Source organism: Oncorhynchus keta, chromosome 30 (genome assembly GCF_023373465.1).
Source record: "Oncorhynchus keta strain PuntledgeMale-10-30-2019 chromosome 30, Oket_V2, whole genome shotgun sequence".
Classification (NCBI taxonomy): Eukaryota; Metazoa; Chordata; class Actinopteri; order Salmoniformes; family Salmonidae; genus Oncorhynchus; species Oncorhynchus keta.
In genome coordinates, this window is record NC_068450.1 from 939144 (window position 1) to 959522 (window position 20379).

Sequence of the window (20379 nt, forward strand, 5' to 3'; positions counted from 1 at the left end):
TATAATCTGGAACCTAATAGTCTAATACATTGATGATATAATCTGAAACCTAATAGTCTAATACATTGATGTTATAATCTGGAGTAAACCTAATAGTCTAATACATTGATGTTATAATCTGGAACCTAATAGTCTAATACATTGATGATATAATCTGGAACCTAATAGTCTAATACATTGATGTTATAATCTGGAGTAAACCTAATAGTCTAATACATTGATGTTATAATCTGGAGTAAACCTAATAGTCTAATACATTGATGTTATAATCTGGAGTAAACCTAATAGTCTGATACATTGATGATATAACCAGGAACCTAATAGTCTAATACATTGATGATATAATCTGGAGTAAACCTAATAGTCTAATACATTGATGATATAATCTGGAGTAAACCTAATAGTCTAATACATTGATGATATAATCTGGAGTAAACCTAATAGTCTAATACATTGATGATATAATCTGGAGTAAACCTAATAGTCTAATACATTGATGATATAATCTGGAGTAAACCTAATAGTCTGATACATTGATGTTATAATCTGGAGTAAACCTAATAGTCTAATACATTGATGATATAATCTGGAGTAAACCTAATAGTCTAATACATTGATGATATAATCTGGAGTAAACCTAATAGTCTGATACATTGATGTTATAATCTGGAGTAAACCTAATAGTCTAATACATTGATGATATAATCTGGAGTAAACCTAATAGTCTAATACATTGATGATATAATCTGGAGTAAACCTAATAGTCTAATACATTGATGATATAATCTGGAGTAAACCTAATAGTCTAATACATTGATGTTATAATCTGGAACTGTAATGAGTTTCCTCCTCTTCTTCCGAAGAGGAGAGGCGAAAACGGATCAGAGGACCAATACGCGGCGTGGTAATTTTCCATGGTACTTTTTAATGCTATAAGGTACACATGAACAAACTAACAAAACAAGAAATGTGAAAACTCAAAAAAACAGTCCTATCTGGTGCACACACAGAGACAGGAAACAATCACCCACAAACACACAGTGAAACCCAGGCCACCTAAGTATGATTCTCAATCAGAGACAACTAATGACACCTGCCTCTGATTGAGAACCATACTAGGCCGAAACATAGAAATTCCCAAAACCTAGACAAACAAACATAGACTGCCCACCCAACTCACGCCCTGACCATACTAACTAAACACAAAACACAGAAAATAAAGGTCAGAACGTGACAGGAACCTAATAGTCTAATACATTGATGATATAATCTGGAGTAAACCTAATAGTCTAATACATTGATGATATAATCTGGAGTAAACCTAATAGTCTGATACATTGATGTTATAATCTGGAGTAAACCTAATAGTCTAATACATTGATGATATAATCTGGAGTAAACCTAATAGTCTAATACATTGATGTTATAATCTGGAACCTAATAGTCTAATACATTGATGATATAATCTGGAGTAAACCTAATAGTCTAATACATTGATGTTATAACCAGGAACCTAATAGTCTAATACATTGATGATATAATCAGGAGTAAACCTAATAGTCTAATACATTGATGTTATAATCTGGAGTAAACCTAATAGTCTAATGCATTGATGTTATAATCTGGAGTAAACCTAATAGTCTAATACATTGATGTTATAATCTGGAACCTAATAGTCTAATACATTGATGATATAATCTGGAGTAAACCTAATAGTCTAATACATTGATGTTATAATCTGGAACCTAATAGTCTAATGCATTGATGTTATAATCTGGAACCTAATAGTCTAATACATTGATGATATAATCTGGAGTAAACCTAATAGTCTAATGCATTGATGTTATAATCTGGAGTAAACCTAATAGTCTAATACATTGATGTTATAATCTGTAAACCTAATAGTCTGATACATTGATGTTATAATCTGGAACCTAATAGTCTAATACATTGATGTTATAATCTGGAACCTAATAGTCTAATGCATTGATGTTATAACCAGGAACCTAATAGTCTAATACATTGATGTTATAATCTGGAGTAAACCTAATAGTCTAATACATTGATGATATAATCGGGGGTAAACCTAATAGTCTAATACATTGATGATATAATCTGGAGTAAACCTAATAGTCTGATACATTGATGTTATAACCAGGAACCTAATAGTCTAATACATTGATGTTATAATCTGGAGTAAACCTAATAGTCTAATACATTGATGTTATAATCTGGAGTAAACCTAATAGTCTGATACATTGATGATATAACCAGGAACCTAATAGTCTAATACATTGATGTTATAATCTGGAGTAAACCTAATAGTCTAATACATTGATGATATAATCTGGAGTAAACCTAATAGTCTAATACATTGATGATATAATCTGGAGTAAACCTAATAGTCTGATACATTGATGATATAACCAGGAACCTAATAGTCTAATACATTGATGATATAATCTGGAGTAAACCTAATAGTCTAATACATTGATGATATAACCAGGAACCTAATAGTCTAATACATTGATGATATAATCTGGAACCTAATAGTCTAATACATTGATGATATAATCTGGAACCTAATAGTCTAATACATTGATGTTATAATCTGGAGTAAACCTAATAGTCTAATACATTGATGATATAACCTGGAACCTAATAGTCTAATACATTGATGATATAATCTGGAGTAAACCTAATAGTCTGATACATTGATGATATAACCTGGAACCTAATAGTCTGATACATTGATGTTATAATCTGGAGTAAACCTAATAGTCTAATGCATTGATGATATAACCTGGAACCTAATAGTCTAATACATTGATGTTATAATCTGGAGTAAACCTAATAGTCTAATACATTGATGTTATAATCTGGAGTAAACCTAATAGTCTAATACATTGATGTTATAATCTGGAGTAAACCTAATAGTCTGATACATTGATGATATAATCTGGAGTAAACCTAATAGTCTAATACATTGATGATATAATCTGGAACCTAATAGTCTAATACATTGATGTTATAATCTGGAGTAAACCTAATAGTCTGATACATTGATGATATAACCAGGAACCTAATAGTCTAATACATTGATGATATAATCTGGAGTAAACCTAATAGTCTAATACATTGATGTTATAATCTGGAGTAAACCTAATAGTCTAATACATTGATGATATAATCTGGAGTAAACCTAATAGTCTAATACATTGATGATATAATCTGGAGTAAACCTAATAGTCTAATACATTGATGTTATAATCAGGAACCTAATAGTCTAATACATTGATGATATAATCTGGAGTAAACCTAATAGTCTAATACATTGATGTTATAATCTGGAGTAAACCTAATAGTCTAATGCATTGATGATATAACCTGGAACCTAATAGTCTAATACATTGATGTTATAATCTGGAGTAAACCTAATAGTCTGATACATTGATGTTATAATCTGCAGTAAACCTAATAGTCTAATACATTGATGATATAATCTGGAGTAAACCTAATAGTCTAATACATTGATGATATAATCTGGAACCTAATAGTCTAATACATTGATGTTATAATCTGGAACCTAATAGTCTAATACATTGATGATATAATCTGGAACCTAATAGTCTAATACATTGATGATATAATCTGGAGTAAACCTAATAGTCTGATACATTGATGTTATAATCTGGAGTAAACCTAATAGTCTAATACATTGATGATATAATCTGGAGTAAACCTAATAGTCTAATACATTGATGTTATAATCTGGAGTAAACCTAATAGTCTAATACATTGATGTTATAATCTGGAGTAAACCTAATAGTCTAATACATTGATGTTATAATCTGGAGTAAACCTAATAGTCTAATACATTGATGTTATAATCTGGAGTAAACCTAATAGTCTAATGCATTGATGTTATAATCTGGAGTAAACCTAATAGTCTAATACATTGATGTTATAATCTGGTAAACCTAATAGTCTAATACATTGATGATATAATCTGGAGTAAACCTAATAGTCTAATGCATTGATGCTATAATCAGGTAAACCTAATAGTCTAATACATTGATGTTATAATCTGGAGTAAACCTAATAGTCTAATGCATTGATGTTATAATCTGGAGTAAACCTAATAGTCTAATACATTGATGTTATAATCTGGAACCTAATAGTCTAATACATTGATGTTATAATCTGGAGTAAACCTAATAGTCTAATACATTGATGTTATAATCTGGAGTAAACCTAATAGTCTAATACATTGATGATATAATCAGGAACCTAATAGTCTAATGCATTGATGTTATAATCTGGAACCTAATAGTCTGATACATTGATGTTATAATCAGGAGTAAACCTAATAGTCTAATGCATTGATGTTATAATCTGGAGTAAACCTAATAGTCTAATGCATTGATGATATAACCAGGAACCTAATAGTCTAATACATTGATGTTATAATCTGGAGTAAACCTAATAGTCTAATACATTGATGTTATAATCTGGAACCTAATAGTCTAATAACCAGGAACCTAATAGTCTGATACATTGATGTTATAATCTGGAGTAAACCTAATAGTCTAATAAAGGAACCTAATAGTCTAATGCATTGATGTTATAATCTGGAACCTAATAGTCTAATGCATTGATGATATAATCAGGAGTAAACCTAATAGTCTAATGCATTGATGATATAACCTGGAACCTAATAGTCTAATACATTGATGTTATAATCTGGAGTAAACCTAATAGTCTGATACATTGATGATATAACCTGGAACCTAATAGTCTAATGCATTGATGTTATAATCAGGAGTAAACCTAATAGTCTAATAACCAGGAACCTAATAGTCTGATACATTGATGATATAACCTGGAACCTAATAGTCTAATGCATTGATGTTATAATCAGGAGTAAACCTAATAGTCTAATACATTGATGTTATAATCAGGAGTAAACCTAATAGTCTAATACATTGATGATATAATCATGAGTAAACCTAATAGTCTAATCATTGATGTTATAATCAGGTAAACCTAATAGTCTAATACATTGATGATATAATCTGGAGTAAACCTAATAGTCTAATACATTGATGTTATAATCTGGAGTAAACCTAATAGTCTAATGCATTGATGTTATAATCTGGAACCTAATAGTCTAATACATTGATGTTATAATCTGGAGTAAACCTAATAGTCTAATGCATTGATGATATAATCTGAGTAAACCTAATAGTCTGATACATTGATGTTATAATCTGGAGTAAACCTAATAGTCTAATGCATTGATGTTATAATCTGGAACCTAATAGTCTAATACATTGATGTTATAATCTGGAACCTAATAGTCTAATACATTGATGTTATAATCTGGAACCTAATAGTCTGATACATTGATGTTATAATCTGGAGTAAACCTAATAGTCTAATACATTGATGTTATAACCAGGAACCTAATAGTCTGATACATTGATGATATAATCTGAAACCTAATAGTCTAATACATTGATGATATAATCTGGAGTAAACCTAATAGTCTAATACATTGATGTTATAACCAGGAACCTAATAGTCTGATACATTGATGTTATAACCAGGAACCTAATAGTCTAATACATTGATGTTATAACCAGGAACCTAATAGTCTAATACATTGATGATATAATCTGAAACCTAATAGTCTAATACATTGATGTTATAATCTGGAGTAAACCTAATAGTCTAATACATTGATGTTATAATCTGAACCTAATAGTCTAATACATTGATGTTATAATCTGGAACTTAATAGTCTGATACATTGATGTTATAATCTGGAGTAAACCTAATAGTCTAATACATTGATGTTATAACCAGGAACCTAATAGTCTGATACATTGATGTTATAATCTGAAACCTAATAGTCTAATACATTGATGATATAATCTGGAGTAAACCTAATAGTCTAATACATTGATGTTATAACCAGGAACCTAATAGTCTGATACATTGATGTTATAACCAGGAACCTAATAGTCTAATACATTGATGTTATAACCAGGAACCTAATAGTCTGATACATTGATGATATAATCTGAAACCTAATAGTCTAATACATTGATGTTATAATCTGGAGTAAACCTAATAGTCTAATACATTGATGTTATAACCAGGAACCTAATAGTCTAATACATTGATGTTATAATCTGGAACCTAATAGTCTAATACATTGATGTTATAATCTGGAGTAAACCTAATAGTCTGATACATTGATGTTATAATCTGGAGTAAACCTAATAGTCTAATACATTGATGATATAATCTGGAGTAAACCTAATAGTCTGATACATTGATGATATAACCAGGAACCTAATAGTCTAATACATTGATGTTATAAAACAGCTGTGTTGGAATACTCTAACGCACTAACCATACTATTTGTGACGGCATTTGAGAATGTAGTATGCTTTTTGGTCCAGTAATGTAATCCTTCAGAAAATGGGAGTGGAAAGTATGCAGCCGATGTCATAGGAGAGCGGAAATGTTGAGCAATTTAATAAAGTCATGACTTTTCAAAGAAGTTACGTTACATGTTACTTTGGCTGTCAATTTGTCTGTTCTAAATGTAACAATCTGACAACACAGAGTGCATTTACGAACACACCCAGTGTGCCAGAGCGCAGAATAACTGATAAACGTCGGCGAGAAAAAAGCATAATTAAATTGTTGCCAGCAGCACAGTCAGTTACAGTCCCCAACGCTCTGGATAACATGAAAGCAGCTCTGCTAGGGTGAGTAAAACGGTCAGAGTGAGGTGCTTTCATTTGTTTCTGGAAGTAGCTAACAGACGTTAACCAGCAAGCCTACTCCTCGGCAAGAGCGTCCAGTGTCCCCTCTGAATTTACACCGAGAGCTCACTCTCCGGTAGTCCCCTCCCACCCCGGTAGTCCCCTCCCTCTCCGGTAGGTCGAACTAGTAATATGTCACCGGAGCAAGAGTCTACTAAAATGAACTAATAGTATATAAAATACACATTAAGTATGTCATTTACAGTATACTAAAATGAACTAATAGTATATAAAATACACATTAAGTATGTAATTTAGTCTACTTAAATGAACTAAGTATACATTAACATGAACAGTATACTAAAATATAGTAGTAATATATACACATTAAGTATGTAGTATTCAGTAACATGTTAATATGTAGTATATACACATTAAGTATGTAGTACACAGCTCTTGGTTTTACATGCACAATCATTACACAATTAATGACCCCGTGTTGCAACAAACCTTCTTCACAAATACAACTAATGTTATCAATACTGTCGACACAAACAAAATTATTATTATTATTTGCCCAAGGTTTGGTTCTGTTATCTTTGGGCTAAGTTCCAATGAACAGTGCAGTGAATGGTTAGGCAGAAGGCCAGTCAACAGAGTACCATTGACACTGAGGCACACAGCATGGTCAAGGTCCGGAATATTCACTGTCTCTTTGTTTAGGGCTTTGAGCCATTTGGTGTCACAGCAGTTGAAAGAGTTGCCACTGACATACAACACATCAAGATATAGAGACAAACGATCAACCACAGATTCACTCATAGACGTTAGCCCGTTATTTCTCAGGTCAAGCTCCGTCAAAGGAGAACAGCTGATGATGCCTGGGAGGACGTCTATGTTGTTGTTGGACATGTTGAGTCGTCTCAATGCTTTCAGACAAGGCAGAGACAAGGCAGAGGTTGTCATGCTGTTCCCACTGATACTCAGAGACTGGAGACTACTCTGCAACCCTTCTAGAGCGCCAATATCAAAGATTATATCTACATTACTGGCCAGGTTGAGAGAAACCAAAGGGGTTCCTTCAAATGTGTTCTGATGGAGTGCTTTGATCCCGTTGTCTTGGAGATCTAGACTTCTCAGAGTTTTGATATTCCAGAAGGAAACACAAGGGGACATACTATTAAGACTAACTCTCGTTGTCTCAGATGGTCCCAGTTGGTCCTTTGGATCACAAGGCCTCACAGAGTTCTCCTTCAGGTTTAATGTCTCTATGTTTGGTAGGGCTTCCAGGAAGAAGGTGGAGAGTTGTCGAAGACCGTTGTTCTGCAGGTCGAAGTAGCGTAGAGACGGAAAGGTCAAGGAAGGTTGGTGGGAGCCTCCAACATGGCCATTGCCTCCCTTCGTTGTGTTATAGCTGATGTCCTGTAGACAGTTCTTGCTGAGGTTCAGCGTCACCAAAGACGTCAGATGGCTCAGAGTCTCCACAGGTAGAGACCTGAAGTGGTTACTACTGAGGTCCATGTAAACTAACGGCATCAGTTTCCAGTTAGAGTATATGTTGTTGTTGTCTACAGCATCATTTACCTCATCTTCACTTGTTAGTTCTCTGTACAGAGAGTCTGCCTCTGATATTAAGGTGTCTGTCTCTAAGGTCCCCACCATGTTGCTCTGTAGGTGGAGGTATCTCAACCGGTTGGTCTTGGGGACCATGGGGAAATAGAGGAGGTTGTTGAAGCTCAGATCTAAGATCTCCAGCTCGTATGGGTGACCGTCTTCACGGGTGACAAAGAACTCTATGGAATTCCTGCTAAGATTCAACAGTTTCACGTGATGGAGTTTAAAATCACAGATGTAGACTAGATTATTTCTGGCTAAATTTAAGATCTTGAGTTTCTTCAACGGTTCAAACGTTCCCTCCTCTATTGCCGTGATCAGATTGTTCTCGATGCGAATGCTTCTCACGCTCAGGCTCTCTGCAAACAGCTTGGGCGTGAGTCGCGTCAAACCGTTGCCCGTGAGATCTAGGCGTTCTAGAATTGATTTGTCACGAAGGTAAAGTCCCGCCGTGTCATCATCCAGACCGTTCAGAGAGATATCCAACCTCCTCAGTCGGTGGAGAGACACAAGAGCTCGGCTGGTACTGTCCACATTGTGGCTCAATGCATTCCTGGCCAAGTTCAGCTCTTGAAGCTGGGCCACATCTCTGAAAGCCCCTTCAGATATGATCTCCAGCTGGTTGTAGCTGAGGTCCAGTCTCAGTAGGGATGGAAGAGCCAGACTCTGGCTGTTTATATGTCTTATAACGTTGTCGGACAGATCCAGCTCCCTCAGCCTCACGTCCAGCCCCTCAGGAACAGATGATAGGTTCCTGAACCTCCAGGAAGTCGTCTCCTTGAAACGACAAAGACGAGAGAAACTACAAAGCTTTCAACACCGCCGATAAAGTGTTTTGATGTATGAAATAAAATGAAACAGAAATGTACTATCCATCGTCAAAATAACAATGTCTGTTTGAGAACGCTATTTCAGCAAACCAAAAGCCTTCCAGTGACCAAAACCTGTCACTCAACAGTTGAATTCCACAGATGTAATATCAGCCTGAGACGCCATGACAGTACAGTGTTACTGAGCTCTGTGTTCACGTGTCAGAGGTGAGACCAACTGGGTTTAAACACTGGTCTCCCGCCTGCCACAAGAACATGTTATTCCTCTGAGTTAAACCCTTCACATTTACTCAGAGAGCGAACACAAGTGTTCAGGTCTCAGGCAAGGTTACTCATCATGTGAGATGGTTAATTGAATCAGCTCCATTAAATCAACATTACTTCTCTGACTTTAATATTGAAAGGATTGTCTCCAGCCTACCTGTTGGTCATCAGGTATCCTTCCAGTCACAGTGTTGAACTGTGTGAGACTGTGAGACAGAGAGCAGTACAGCAGTAGCACTAAGCTGAATGTTGTAGGTCTGATCATTCTCCTGTCTCTGTCCTAACGACACGACACTGAGCTACATCAGTCCTCAAACACCCCTCTCAGCCATTTATAGCTGACGGTCATAAAAAAAAGAGAGGAGACGAAAAAAGGCTGTGGACACCAGATACGCTTTGTGGACCTTCTGTTAACTCAACGAACTCATTACTCATGACACGTTGTTAAACCACAGAGATACATATCTACAAGTCTGGAGACGGACACAAATTATTCTTATTATTGACACGTTTGTCATTAGTGTAGAAAAATAAGCTCTTTTATAGAATATATATTTTTAAATACAATACAAATGGGCTGTGGCATTCAGAATAACCATTAAACATGATTTAGACACATCACATGTTTGATCGTCACAATTATTGTGTCATTAGATTAGATATTATGTCAACCGGTGTGGAAAATCTGCCCTCCGAGCCAGGTATATTTATCCTCTGTTTGTTCCTGCTATAGTCCTGGGAAAACAGAAGCCTTTCTGAAATAGAAAGGAAGAATAAATAAACGAAAGGAGAGTGGGAGGAAGGAAAACCTGAAAGGTATCAACAAACACACAGAAATACTCTGTGATGACAGAGCACACACACACACACGCACGCACGCACGCACGCACGCACGCACGCACGCACGCACGCACGCACGCACGCACGCACGCACGCACGCACGCACGCACGCACACACACACACACACACACACACACACACACACACACACACACACACACACACACACACACACACACACACACACACACACACACACACACACACACACACACACACACACACACACACACACACACACACACACACACACAGAGGAAGAACCCTACGTTGATGATGCGTGGTACACAACCAACCAGGTGGATCAGGACAACCTGAATACTTTATTACACTTCAACTATTGACACATATGGAAACCAAACTTTTAACGTACGCTGGACACCACCCGTACTCAGCACAACAGCATTCAAGGTCGATTTCATATTGTCAGATTAATCAGGTAAAAGTTGTTCAGAAAAATAACATTTCTGCTCCCAGCCATCTTCCACTCATCATGGATGAAACTCTCCATGTGTGCAAAAGCTGTGGATTTGGTACAACAATAAGACATCATCCTGTCAGAGGAGGACATCATCCTGTCAGAGGAGGACATCATCCTGTCAGAGGAGGACATCATCCTGTCAGAGGAGGACATCATCCTGTCAGAGGAGGACATCATCCTGTCAGAGGAGGACATCCACTAGAGACATCATCCCGTCAGAGGAGGACATCATCCTGTCAGAGGAGGACATCATCCTGTCAGAGGAGGACATCATCCTGTTCATGACATCAAGTCCCACACCTCCTGCTGGTGACTTCTGTCTCCTGGTAGTCAGTTCAGCCGTATGATGCCAAAGAAGGTTGAGTCTGCGTCCATGGAGACCTGGGCTTGGGGTCGATCTGGGATCACCAGCTCCAGCTCGTCTTCTCTCTCCAGCTTCACCATGCCTGAGACAGGACAGACAATCATACACAAGAAGACCTCATAGAGACACTGTACACAGAGAGGCATGGACGTAACTCTGCAGGACAGCACAGCCCCAGAAGTGACTCTTCGTACCAACTGCATTCAAGAATGTTCTATTACTGTAACTATAGTGTTCTGTTACTTTAACTATAGTGTTCTGTTACTGTAACTATAGTGTTCTGTTACTGTAACTATAGTGTTCTGTTACTGTATCTATAGTGTTCTGTTACTGTAACTATAGTGTTCTGTTACTGTAACTATAGTGTCATATTTCTGTAACTTTAGTGTTATATTACTGTAACTATAGTGTTATATTACTGTAACTATAGTGTTCTATTACTGTAACTATAGTGTTCTATTACTGTAACTATAGTGTTCTATTACTGTAACTATAGTGTTCTATTACTGTAACTATAGTGTTCTGTTACTGTAACTATAGTGTTCTGTTACTGTAACTGTAGTGTTGTATTACTGTAACTATAGTGTTCTATTACTGTAACTATAGTGTTCTGTTACTGTAACTATAGTGTTCTGTTACTGTAACTATAGTGTTCTATTACTGTAACTATAGTGTTCTGTTACTGTAACTATAGTGTCATATTTCTGTAACTATAGTGTTATATTACTGTAACTATAGTGTTATTACTGTAACTATAGTGTTGTATTACTGTAACTATAGTGTTCTATTACTGTAACTATAGTGTTATTACTGTAACTATAGTGTTGTATTACTGTAACTATAGTGTTCTGTTACTGTAACTATAGTGTTCTGTTACTGTAACTATAGTGTCATATTTCTGTAACTATAGTGTTGTATTACTGTAACTATAGTGTTATTACTGTAACTATAGTGTTCTGTTACTGTAACTATAGTGTTATTACTGTAACTATAGTGTTCTGTTACTGTAACTATAGTGTTGTATTACTGTAACTATAGTGTTCTGTTACTGTAACTATAGTGTCATATTTCTGTAACTATAGTGTTGTATTACTGTAACTATAGTGTTCTGTTACTGTAACTATAGTGTTCTGTTACTGTAACTATAGTGATCTGTTACTGTAACTATAGTGTTATTACTGTAACTATAGTGTTCTGTTACTGTAACTATAGTGTTATTACTGTAACTATAGTGTTCTGTTACTGTAACTATAGTGTTGTATTACTGTAACTATAGTGTTCTGTTACTGTAACTATAGTGTCATATTTCTGTAACTATAGTGTTGTATTACTGTAACTATAGTGTTCTGTTACTGTAACTATAGTGTTCTGTTACTGTAACTATAGTGTTGTATTACTGTAACTATAGTGTTGTATTACTGTAACTATAGTGTTCTGTTACTGTAACTATAGTGTTATTACTGTAACTATAGTGATCTGTTACTGTAACTATAGTGTTATTACTGTAACTATAGTGATCTGTTACTGTAACTATAGTGTTATATTACTGTAACTATAGTGTTGTATTACTGTAGTGGTCTATTACTGTAACTCAACTACAGTCTCTTGCATATTGCTTATTTTCTTTATGTAGTCAGATCAACATTTTAATATGCAAATTATTGAGTCTCATTACGAGTCACTTGAGGTATTTATAGTATCATACATGATAAATATTTTTGTCCACTACAACTCAACTCCCATTTTCACAACGTTGATGGAAGTACCACCAAATGGTATCCCACTAGTGGAAACACCACAAGTGTTGGGTTCACCTCCAGTGTGGCAGGTATTGGCACAGTTGGTCTGGGGCATCTCCTGTAGACAGCGGAGCAGCTCTGTGGATCTCTGATCGGTTCCTCGACTACGCACTATGTGACCCATGATGGTGCCTGGACTCTGGAACAACACCTGGGAAACAACAGGACGAACCACGTTGTCATCGTAATGGGGCAGAATCCTCAGAGATCAATTGGTAAACTCTGATTTACCTCCCCTAAGATATCCCTGCACAACGTCTATTTGCGCCTCTACTGGATGGGAACTACAAGTGTAAAGGCTGTGCTCAATGCAATGGCACTTATAAATGTAGATCCTTCAAACACCCACAAACAGGGAAACAGATCCCAATTAAAGGTGTTATTACGTGCTCCACTAAGGCAGTTATTTATCTTATAACTTGTCCTTGTGGTAAAAATGATGTGGGTAAAACAAAGCGTGAATTAAAAGTACGTTTCTCAGAGCATCGTAGCACCAATAGGTGTAAAAACTTTACTTACCCAGTTGTGGCCCACTTTATGGAATTATACGATGTCCCAAGCCTAAGGCCTCAAGCAAGGTTAGCATGGGGACCGAACCATCTCCCAAGCCCAGGGCCTCAAGCAAGGTTAGCATGGTGACCGAACCATCTCCCAAGCCTAAGGCCTCAAGCAAGGTTAGCATGGTGACCGAACCATCTCCCAAGCCTAAGGCCTCAAGCAAGGTTAGCATGGTGACCGAACCATCTCCCAAGCCTAAGGTCTCAAGCAAGGTTAACATGGTGACCGAACCATCTCCCAAGCCTAAGGCCTCAAGCAAGGTTAGCATGGTGACCGAACCATCTCCCAAGCCTAAGGCCTCAAGCAAGGTTAGCATGGTGACCGAACCAATTCCCAAGCCTAAGGCCTCAAGCAAGGTTAGCATGGTGACCGAACCATCTCCCAAGCCTAAGGCCTCAAGCAAGGTTAGCATGGTGACCGAACCATCTCCCAAGCCTAAGGCCTCAAGCAAGTTTAGCATGGTGACCGAACCATCTCCCAAGCCTAAGGCCTCAAGCAAGGTTAGCATGGTGACCGAACCATCTCCCAAGCCCAGGGCCTCAAGCAAGGTTAGCATGGTGACCGAACCATCTCCCAAGCCTAAGGCCTCAAGCAAGTTTAGCATGGTGACCGAACCATCTCCCAAGCCTAAGGCCTCAAGCAAGGTTAGCATGGTGACCGAACCATCTCCCAAGCCTAAGGCCTCAAGCAAGGTTAGCATGGTGACCGAACCATCTCCCAAGCCCAGGGCCTCAAGCAAGGTTAGCATGGTGACCGAACCATCTCCCAAGCCTAAGGCCTCAAGCAAGGTTAGCATGGTGACCGAACCATCTCCCAAGCCTAAGGTCTCAAGCAAGGTTAGCATGGTGACCGAACCATCTCCCAAGCCCAGGGCCTCAAGCAAGGTTAGCATGGTGACCGAACCATCTCCCAAGCCTAAGGCCTCAAGCAAGGTTAGCATGGTGACCGAACCATCTCCCACGCCTAAGGCCTCAAGCAAGGTTAGCATGGTGACCGAACCATCTCCCAAGCCTAAGGCCTCAAGCAAGGTTAGCATGGTGACCGAACCAATTCCCAAGCCTAAGGCCTCAAGCAAGGTTAGCATGGTGACCGAACCATCTCCCAAGCCCAGGGCCTCAAGCAAGGTTAGCATGGTGACCGAACCATCTCCCAAGCCTAAGGCCTCAAGCAAGTTTAGCATGGTGACCGAACCATCTCCCAAGCCTAAGGCCTCAAGCAAGGTTAGCATGGTGACCGAACCATCTCCCAAGCCCAGGGCCTCAAGCAAGGTTAGCATGGTGACCGAACCATCTCCCAAGCCTAAGGCCTCAAGCAAGTTTAGCATGGTGACCGAACCATCTCCCAAGCCTAAGGCCTCATGCAAGGTTAGCATGGTGACCGAACCATCTCCCAAGCCTAAGGTCTCAAGCAAGGTTAGCATGGTGACCAAACCATCTCCCAAGCCCAGGGCCTCAAGCAAGGTTAGCATGGTGACCGAACCATCTCCCAAGCCTAAGGCCTCAAGCAAGGTTAGCATGGTGACCGAACCATCTCCCAAGCCTAAGGCCTCAAGCAAGGTTAGCATGGTGACCGAAACATCTCCCAAGCCTAAGGCCTCAAGCAAGGTTAGCATGGTGACCGAACCATCTCCCAAGCCCAGGGCCTCAAGCAAGGTTAGCATGGTGACCGAACCATCTCCCAAGCCCAGGGCCTCAAGCAAGGTTAGCATGGTGACCGAACCATCTCCCAAGCCCAGGGCCTCAAGCAAGGTTAGCATGGTGACCGAACCATCTCCCAAGCCCAGGGCCTCAAGCAAGGTTAGCATGGTGACCGAACCATCTCCCAAGCCTAAGGCCTCAAGCAAGGTTAGCATGGTGACCGAACCATCTCCCAAGCCCAGGGCCTCAAGCAAGGTTAGCATGGTGACCGAACCATCTCCCAAGCCCAGGGCCTCAAGCAAGGTTAGCATGGTGACCGAAACATCTCCCAAGCCCTAAGGCCTCAAGCAAGGTTAGCATGGTGACCGAACCATCTCCCAAGCCTAAGGCCTCAAGCAAGGTTAGCATGGTGACCGAACCATCTCCCAAGCCTAAGGCCTCAAGCAAGGTTAGCATGGTGACCGAACCATCTCCCAAGCCTAAGGCCTCAAGCAAGGTTAGCATGGTGACCGAAACATCTCCCAAGCCCAGGGCCTCAAGCAAGGTTAGCATGGTGACCGAACCATCTCCCAAGCCCAGGGCCTCAAGCAAGGTTAGCATGGTGACCGAACCATCTCCCAAGCCCAGGGCCTCAAGCAAGGTTAGCATGGTGACCGAACCATCTCCCAAGCCTAAGGCCTCAAGCAAGGTTAGCATGGTGACCCAACCATCTCCCTTACGTGAAGTACATTGATATGCAAGACAAAGGGGTGGTATCTCTGCCAATATACCTGGCCAAACACTATGAAGAATCCTTCTTGTTGGATGATGATTCTGTCTCCAGTGGAAGAGATGGCCTCCCCTTGATGCAAGGCAACTATCCAAGGAATCACCGTCACATTTCCTGGGGAAGAAAAACAACAATAAGTCGCAAATTTGTGGCGGGGTTGTTTTGTTGTTGTTTTGTTAAGGTTGTTAGAACACGTCTAGCTTGTGATGGAGATTGAAACTACAACTAAAAAGGGAGTATTTACCTCTGACAAATGGCTGTTCCTTTGTGTTGGCTGACAGCTGCAGAAACGACTGCTGAACTACTGACAGAAAAGTTAGTGAGTCACTTAAGGTGGCATAAAAACACATGAACCGTCCTCAACGACCTAAATGCTCAATGACACTAACTCATACCTGCTGTACCTCCACTACAGCCGGCCTGCTCCCGTTTCATTCTCAGAGAGGATGCTGTCGAGGAACACAGAGTCTGAGAGTCTTTCTCCGTCTGTCTCTGTTGCTGGGAATTTAGGGAAGCCACTTGCTTTGATCTCTGACAAGAAAACAGAAGGCAAAGCTATCCTTAGAACATAAGACTGTGGAGTAACTGATCCCCATGTTAAACAAGCTATCCTCAGAACATAAGACTGTGGAGTAACTGATCCCCATGTTAAACAAGCTATCCTCAGAACATAAGACTGTGGAGTAACTGATCCCCATGTTAAACAAGCTATCCTCAGAACATAAGACTGTGGATGGAGTAACTGATCCCCATGTTAAACAAGCTATCCTCAGAACATAAGACTGTGGAGTAACTGATCCCCATGTTAAACAAGCTATCCTCAGAACATAAGACTGTGGAGTAACTGATCCCCATGTTAAACAAGCTATCCTCAGAACATAAGACTGTGGAGTAACTGATCCCCATGTTAAACAAGCTATCCTCAGAACATAAGACTGTGGAGTAACTGATCCCCATGTTAAACAAGCTATCCTCAGAACATAGGACTGTGGAGTAACTGATCCCCATGTTAAACAAGCTATCCTCAGAACATAAGACTGTGGAGTAACTGATCCCCATGTTATACAAGCTATCCTCAGAACATAAGACAATGTAATAAACATTATGTTCCTTAGAGCTTATAAGCAACAGTGGGAGTAACTGATCCCCATGTTAAACAAGCTATCCTCAGAACATAAGACTGTGGAGTAACTGATACCTAATATAGAATTTAAAATCGCATACCTCCCATGTTCTGGACATACCAGTTATCATCCCGTCTGGGGATTCTTTAGAATGTGGCTTTAGGTTTGAAATATCTCCTCTGAGTTTGTAGATGTCATCTTCTAGAACTGCCACTTTGTATACAAGGAAGAAGCTAAAGGACACAGTTAATGTAGAGACTAATAGTAAAGCATAGTACAGCATGGTTAGGCATAGAGAAATGCCCTCACAACACACTGACAGGGTGTAGTTCCCAATGGAACTCTATTCCCTATTTAGCGCACTACTTTTGCTCAGGGCCTATAGGCATTTGGGACGCATCCTGACATTTTCTTGACCCCGGAAGCTTAGAATGTGTTTCCGTTTCAGAATCAAAACATAAATGAGGAAGTATTTTTTTAAAGACAGCCACTGTTATTGTTTCTGTAGAATTGGCTCTGGTCAAAAGTAGTGAACTATAAAGTGGGAAGGGTGCATTAGGGAGGCACCCTCTATATCCTGTTCAGAGGGAGTTCAGATTAGGGCAGACAGCAGAGGGGGTTCAGATTAGGGCAGACAGCAGAGAGTTCAGATTAGGGCAGACAGCAGAGAGAGTTCAGATTAGGGCAGACAGCAGAGTGAGTTCAGATTAGGGCAGACAGCAGAGAGAGTTCAGATTAGGGCAGACAGCAGAGAGAGTTCAGATTAGGGCAGACAGCATATGAGTTCAGATTAGGGCAGACAGCAGAGTGAGTTCAGATTAGGGCAGACAGCAGAGTGAGTTCAGATTAGGGCAGACAGCAGAGTGAGTTCAGATTAGGGCAGACAGCAGAGTGAGTTCAGATTAGGGCAGACAGCAGAGAGAGTTCAGATTAGGGCAGACAGCAGAGGGGGTTCAGATTAGGGCAGACAGCAGAGAGAGTTCAGATTAGGGCAGACAGCAGAGAGAGTTCAGATTAGGGCAGACAGCATATGAGTTCAGATTAGGGCAGACAGCAGAGTGAGTTCAGATTAGGGCAGACAGCAGAGTGAGTTCAGATTAGGGCAGACAGCAGAGTGAGTTCAGATTAGGGCAGACAGCAGAGTGAGTTCAGATTAGGGCAGACAGCAGAGTGAGTTCAGATTAGGGCAGACAGCAGAGTGAGTTCAGATTAGGGCAGACAGCAGATGAGTTCAGATTAGGGCAGACAGCAGAGAGTTCAGATTAGGGCAGACAGCAGAGTGAGTTTGCAGTTGATTGTGAAACTCCCAGACTCACATCCAGAACGTATTCAGACCCATTCTGTTTTTTTCATAATGTTACAGCCTTATTCTAAAATCGATAAAATAAAAAAGAATCCTCATCAATCTACACACAACACCCCATAATGACAAAGAGAAAACAGGTTTTTAGAAATATAGGTACTCCTTATTTACATAAGTATTCAGACCCTTTGCTAACTAACCTCTACCAATCAATACCACAGGCTGGGAGAATTCAGGCACCATACAGATGTTGTTTTCCAAAAGAATATCCCATTTGATGTGTACAGAGACATATAAACATATGAACTGAATGACTTCAATGGGTACCCATATGAACTGAATGACTTCAATGGGTACGCATATGAACTGAATGACTTCAATGGGTACCCATATGAACTGAATGACTTCAATGGGTCCGCATATGAACTGAATGACTTCAATGGAATGACTTCAATGGGTACCCATATGAACTGAATGACTTCAATGGGTACCCATATGAACTGAATGACTTCGATGGAATGACTTCAATGGGTACACATATGAACTGAATGACTTCAATGGGTACCCATATGAACTGAATGACTTCAATGGGTACCCATATGAACTGAATGACTTCAATGGGTACCCATATGAACTGAATGACTTCAATGGGTACCCATATGAACTGAATGACTTCAATGGGTCCGCATATGAACTGAATGACTTCAATGGAATGACTTCAATGGGTACCCATATGAACTGAATGACTTCAATGGGTACCCATATGAACTGAATGACTTCGATGGAATGACTTCAATGGGTACACATATGAACTGAATGACTTCAATGGGTACCCATATGAACTGAATGACTTCAATGGGTACCCATATGAACTGAATGACTTCGATGGAATGACTTCAATGGGTACACATATGAACTGAATGACTTCAATGGGTACCCATATGAACTGAATGACTTCAATGAGTAAACATATGAACTGAATGACTTCAATGGGTACCCATTCATACAGTAACTCAGAACGACATCAGGATGATAACAGAACGACATGCCTGTTACTCTGCTGCATGTGAGACATGGTGAAGCTGTGTTCAAACGCAGTGTGAATAAATGCATTGCTAATACACACAGTATGTGTCAGCGCAGTATCCTTCCTGTTTATAAATACGTGTTCATCTTTCAGATTAGAGAGCCAAGGCTACAGTGAATAAAAACATTTGACTGACTAGAACAAGAACTGGCTAAACTGGCCTCCTGTCTTTAACAGGGGGCTCAGGAAAGCATTATTAACCTAAAATGGCCTCCTGTCTTTATCAGGGGGCTCAGGAAAGCATTATTAACCTAAACTGGCCTCCTGTCTTTAACAGGGGGCTCAGGAAAGCATTATTAACCTAAAATGGCCTCCTGTCTTTATCAGGGGGCTCAGGAAAGCATTATTAACCTAAACTGGCCTCCTGTCTTTATCAGGGGGCTCAGGAAAGCATTATTAACCTAAAATGGCCTCCTGTCTTTATCAGGGGGCTCAGGAAAGCATTATTAACCTAAAATGGCCTCCTGTCTTTATCAGGGGGCTCAGGAAAGCATTATTAACCTAAAATGGCCTCCTGTCTTTATCAGGGGGCTCAGGAAAGCATTATTAACCTAAAATGGCCTCCTGTCTTTATCAGGGGGCTCAGGAAAGCATTATTAACCTAAACTGGCCTCCTGTCTTTATCAGGGGGCTCAGGAAAGCATTATTAACCTAAAATGGCCTCCTGTCTTTATCAGGGGGCTCAGAAAAGCATTATTAACCTAAAATGGCCTCCTGTCTTTATCAGGGGGCTCAGGAAAGCATGATTAACCTAAAATGGCCTCCTGTCTTTATCAGGGGGCTCAGGAAAGCATTATTAACCTAAAATGGCCTCCTGTCTTTAACAGGGGCTCAGGAAAGCATTATTAACCTAAAATGGCCTCCTGTCTTTATCAGGGGCTCAGGAAAGCATTATTAACCTAAACTGGCCTCCTGTTTTCATCAGGGGG

The 20379-nt window shown here is 39.5% G+C and overlaps 2 protein-coding genes and 1 long non-coding RNA gene across 7 annotated transcripts; all 3 read right to left on the minus strand.

Moving 5' to 3' along the window:
* Positions 1–235: 235 nt before the first annotated feature.
* Positions 236–3104, minus strand: LOC127913791 (uncharacterized). The gene is made up of 3 exons (XR_008086726.1): positions 3047–3104; positions 1554–1633; positions 236–317 (listed from the first exon to the last, which is right to left on the minus strand). It is a non-coding gene; the product is annotated as an uncharacterized LOC127913791 (long non-coding RNA).
* Positions 3105–7233: 4129 nt separating this feature from the next.
* Positions 7234–9791, minus strand: LOC118383093 (transforming growth factor beta activator LRRC32-like). Its single transcript, XM_035769711.2, has 2 exons — positions 9645–9791; positions 7234–9170 (listed from the first exon to the last, which is right to left on the minus strand). Exons 1-2 carry the CDS (start codon positions 9750–9752, stop codon positions 7257–7259), a joined length of 2022 nt encoding a protein of 673 aa, XP_035625604.2. The 5' UTR covers positions 9753–9791; the 3' UTR covers positions 7234–7256.
* An 832-nt stretch (positions 9792–10623) lies between these two features.
* On the minus strand, positions 10624–18417 carry LOC118380241 (tumor necrosis factor ligand superfamily member 13B-like). 5 transcript variants are annotated; one of them, XR_008086673.1, is made up of 7 exons: positions 17161–18416; positions 16332–16467; positions 16181–16240; positions 15938–16050; positions 12988–13123; positions 11009–11255; positions 10624–10966 (listed from the first exon to the last, which is right to left on the minus strand). XR_008086673.1 is itself a non-coding variant. In XM_052487069.1 (7 exons), the coding sequence occupies exons 1-6, from the start codon at positions 17341–17343 to the stop codon at positions 11140–11142; spliced, it is 744 nt and encodes a 247-aa protein (XP_052343029.1). In that variant the 5' UTR covers positions 17344–18417; the 3' UTR covers positions 10624–10966; positions 11110–11139. The 5 variants fall into 5 exon arrangements, 4 of the variants coding, with proteins under 4 accessions (XP_052343029.1, XP_052343028.1, XP_052343027.1 ...); XM_052487069.1 differs by having other exon boundaries at positions 11110–11255; positions 17161–18417; XM_052487068.1 differs by having other exon boundaries at positions 10624–10987; positions 11110–11255; positions 17161–18417.
* Between the last annotated feature and the right edge of the window lie 1962 nt (positions 18418–20379).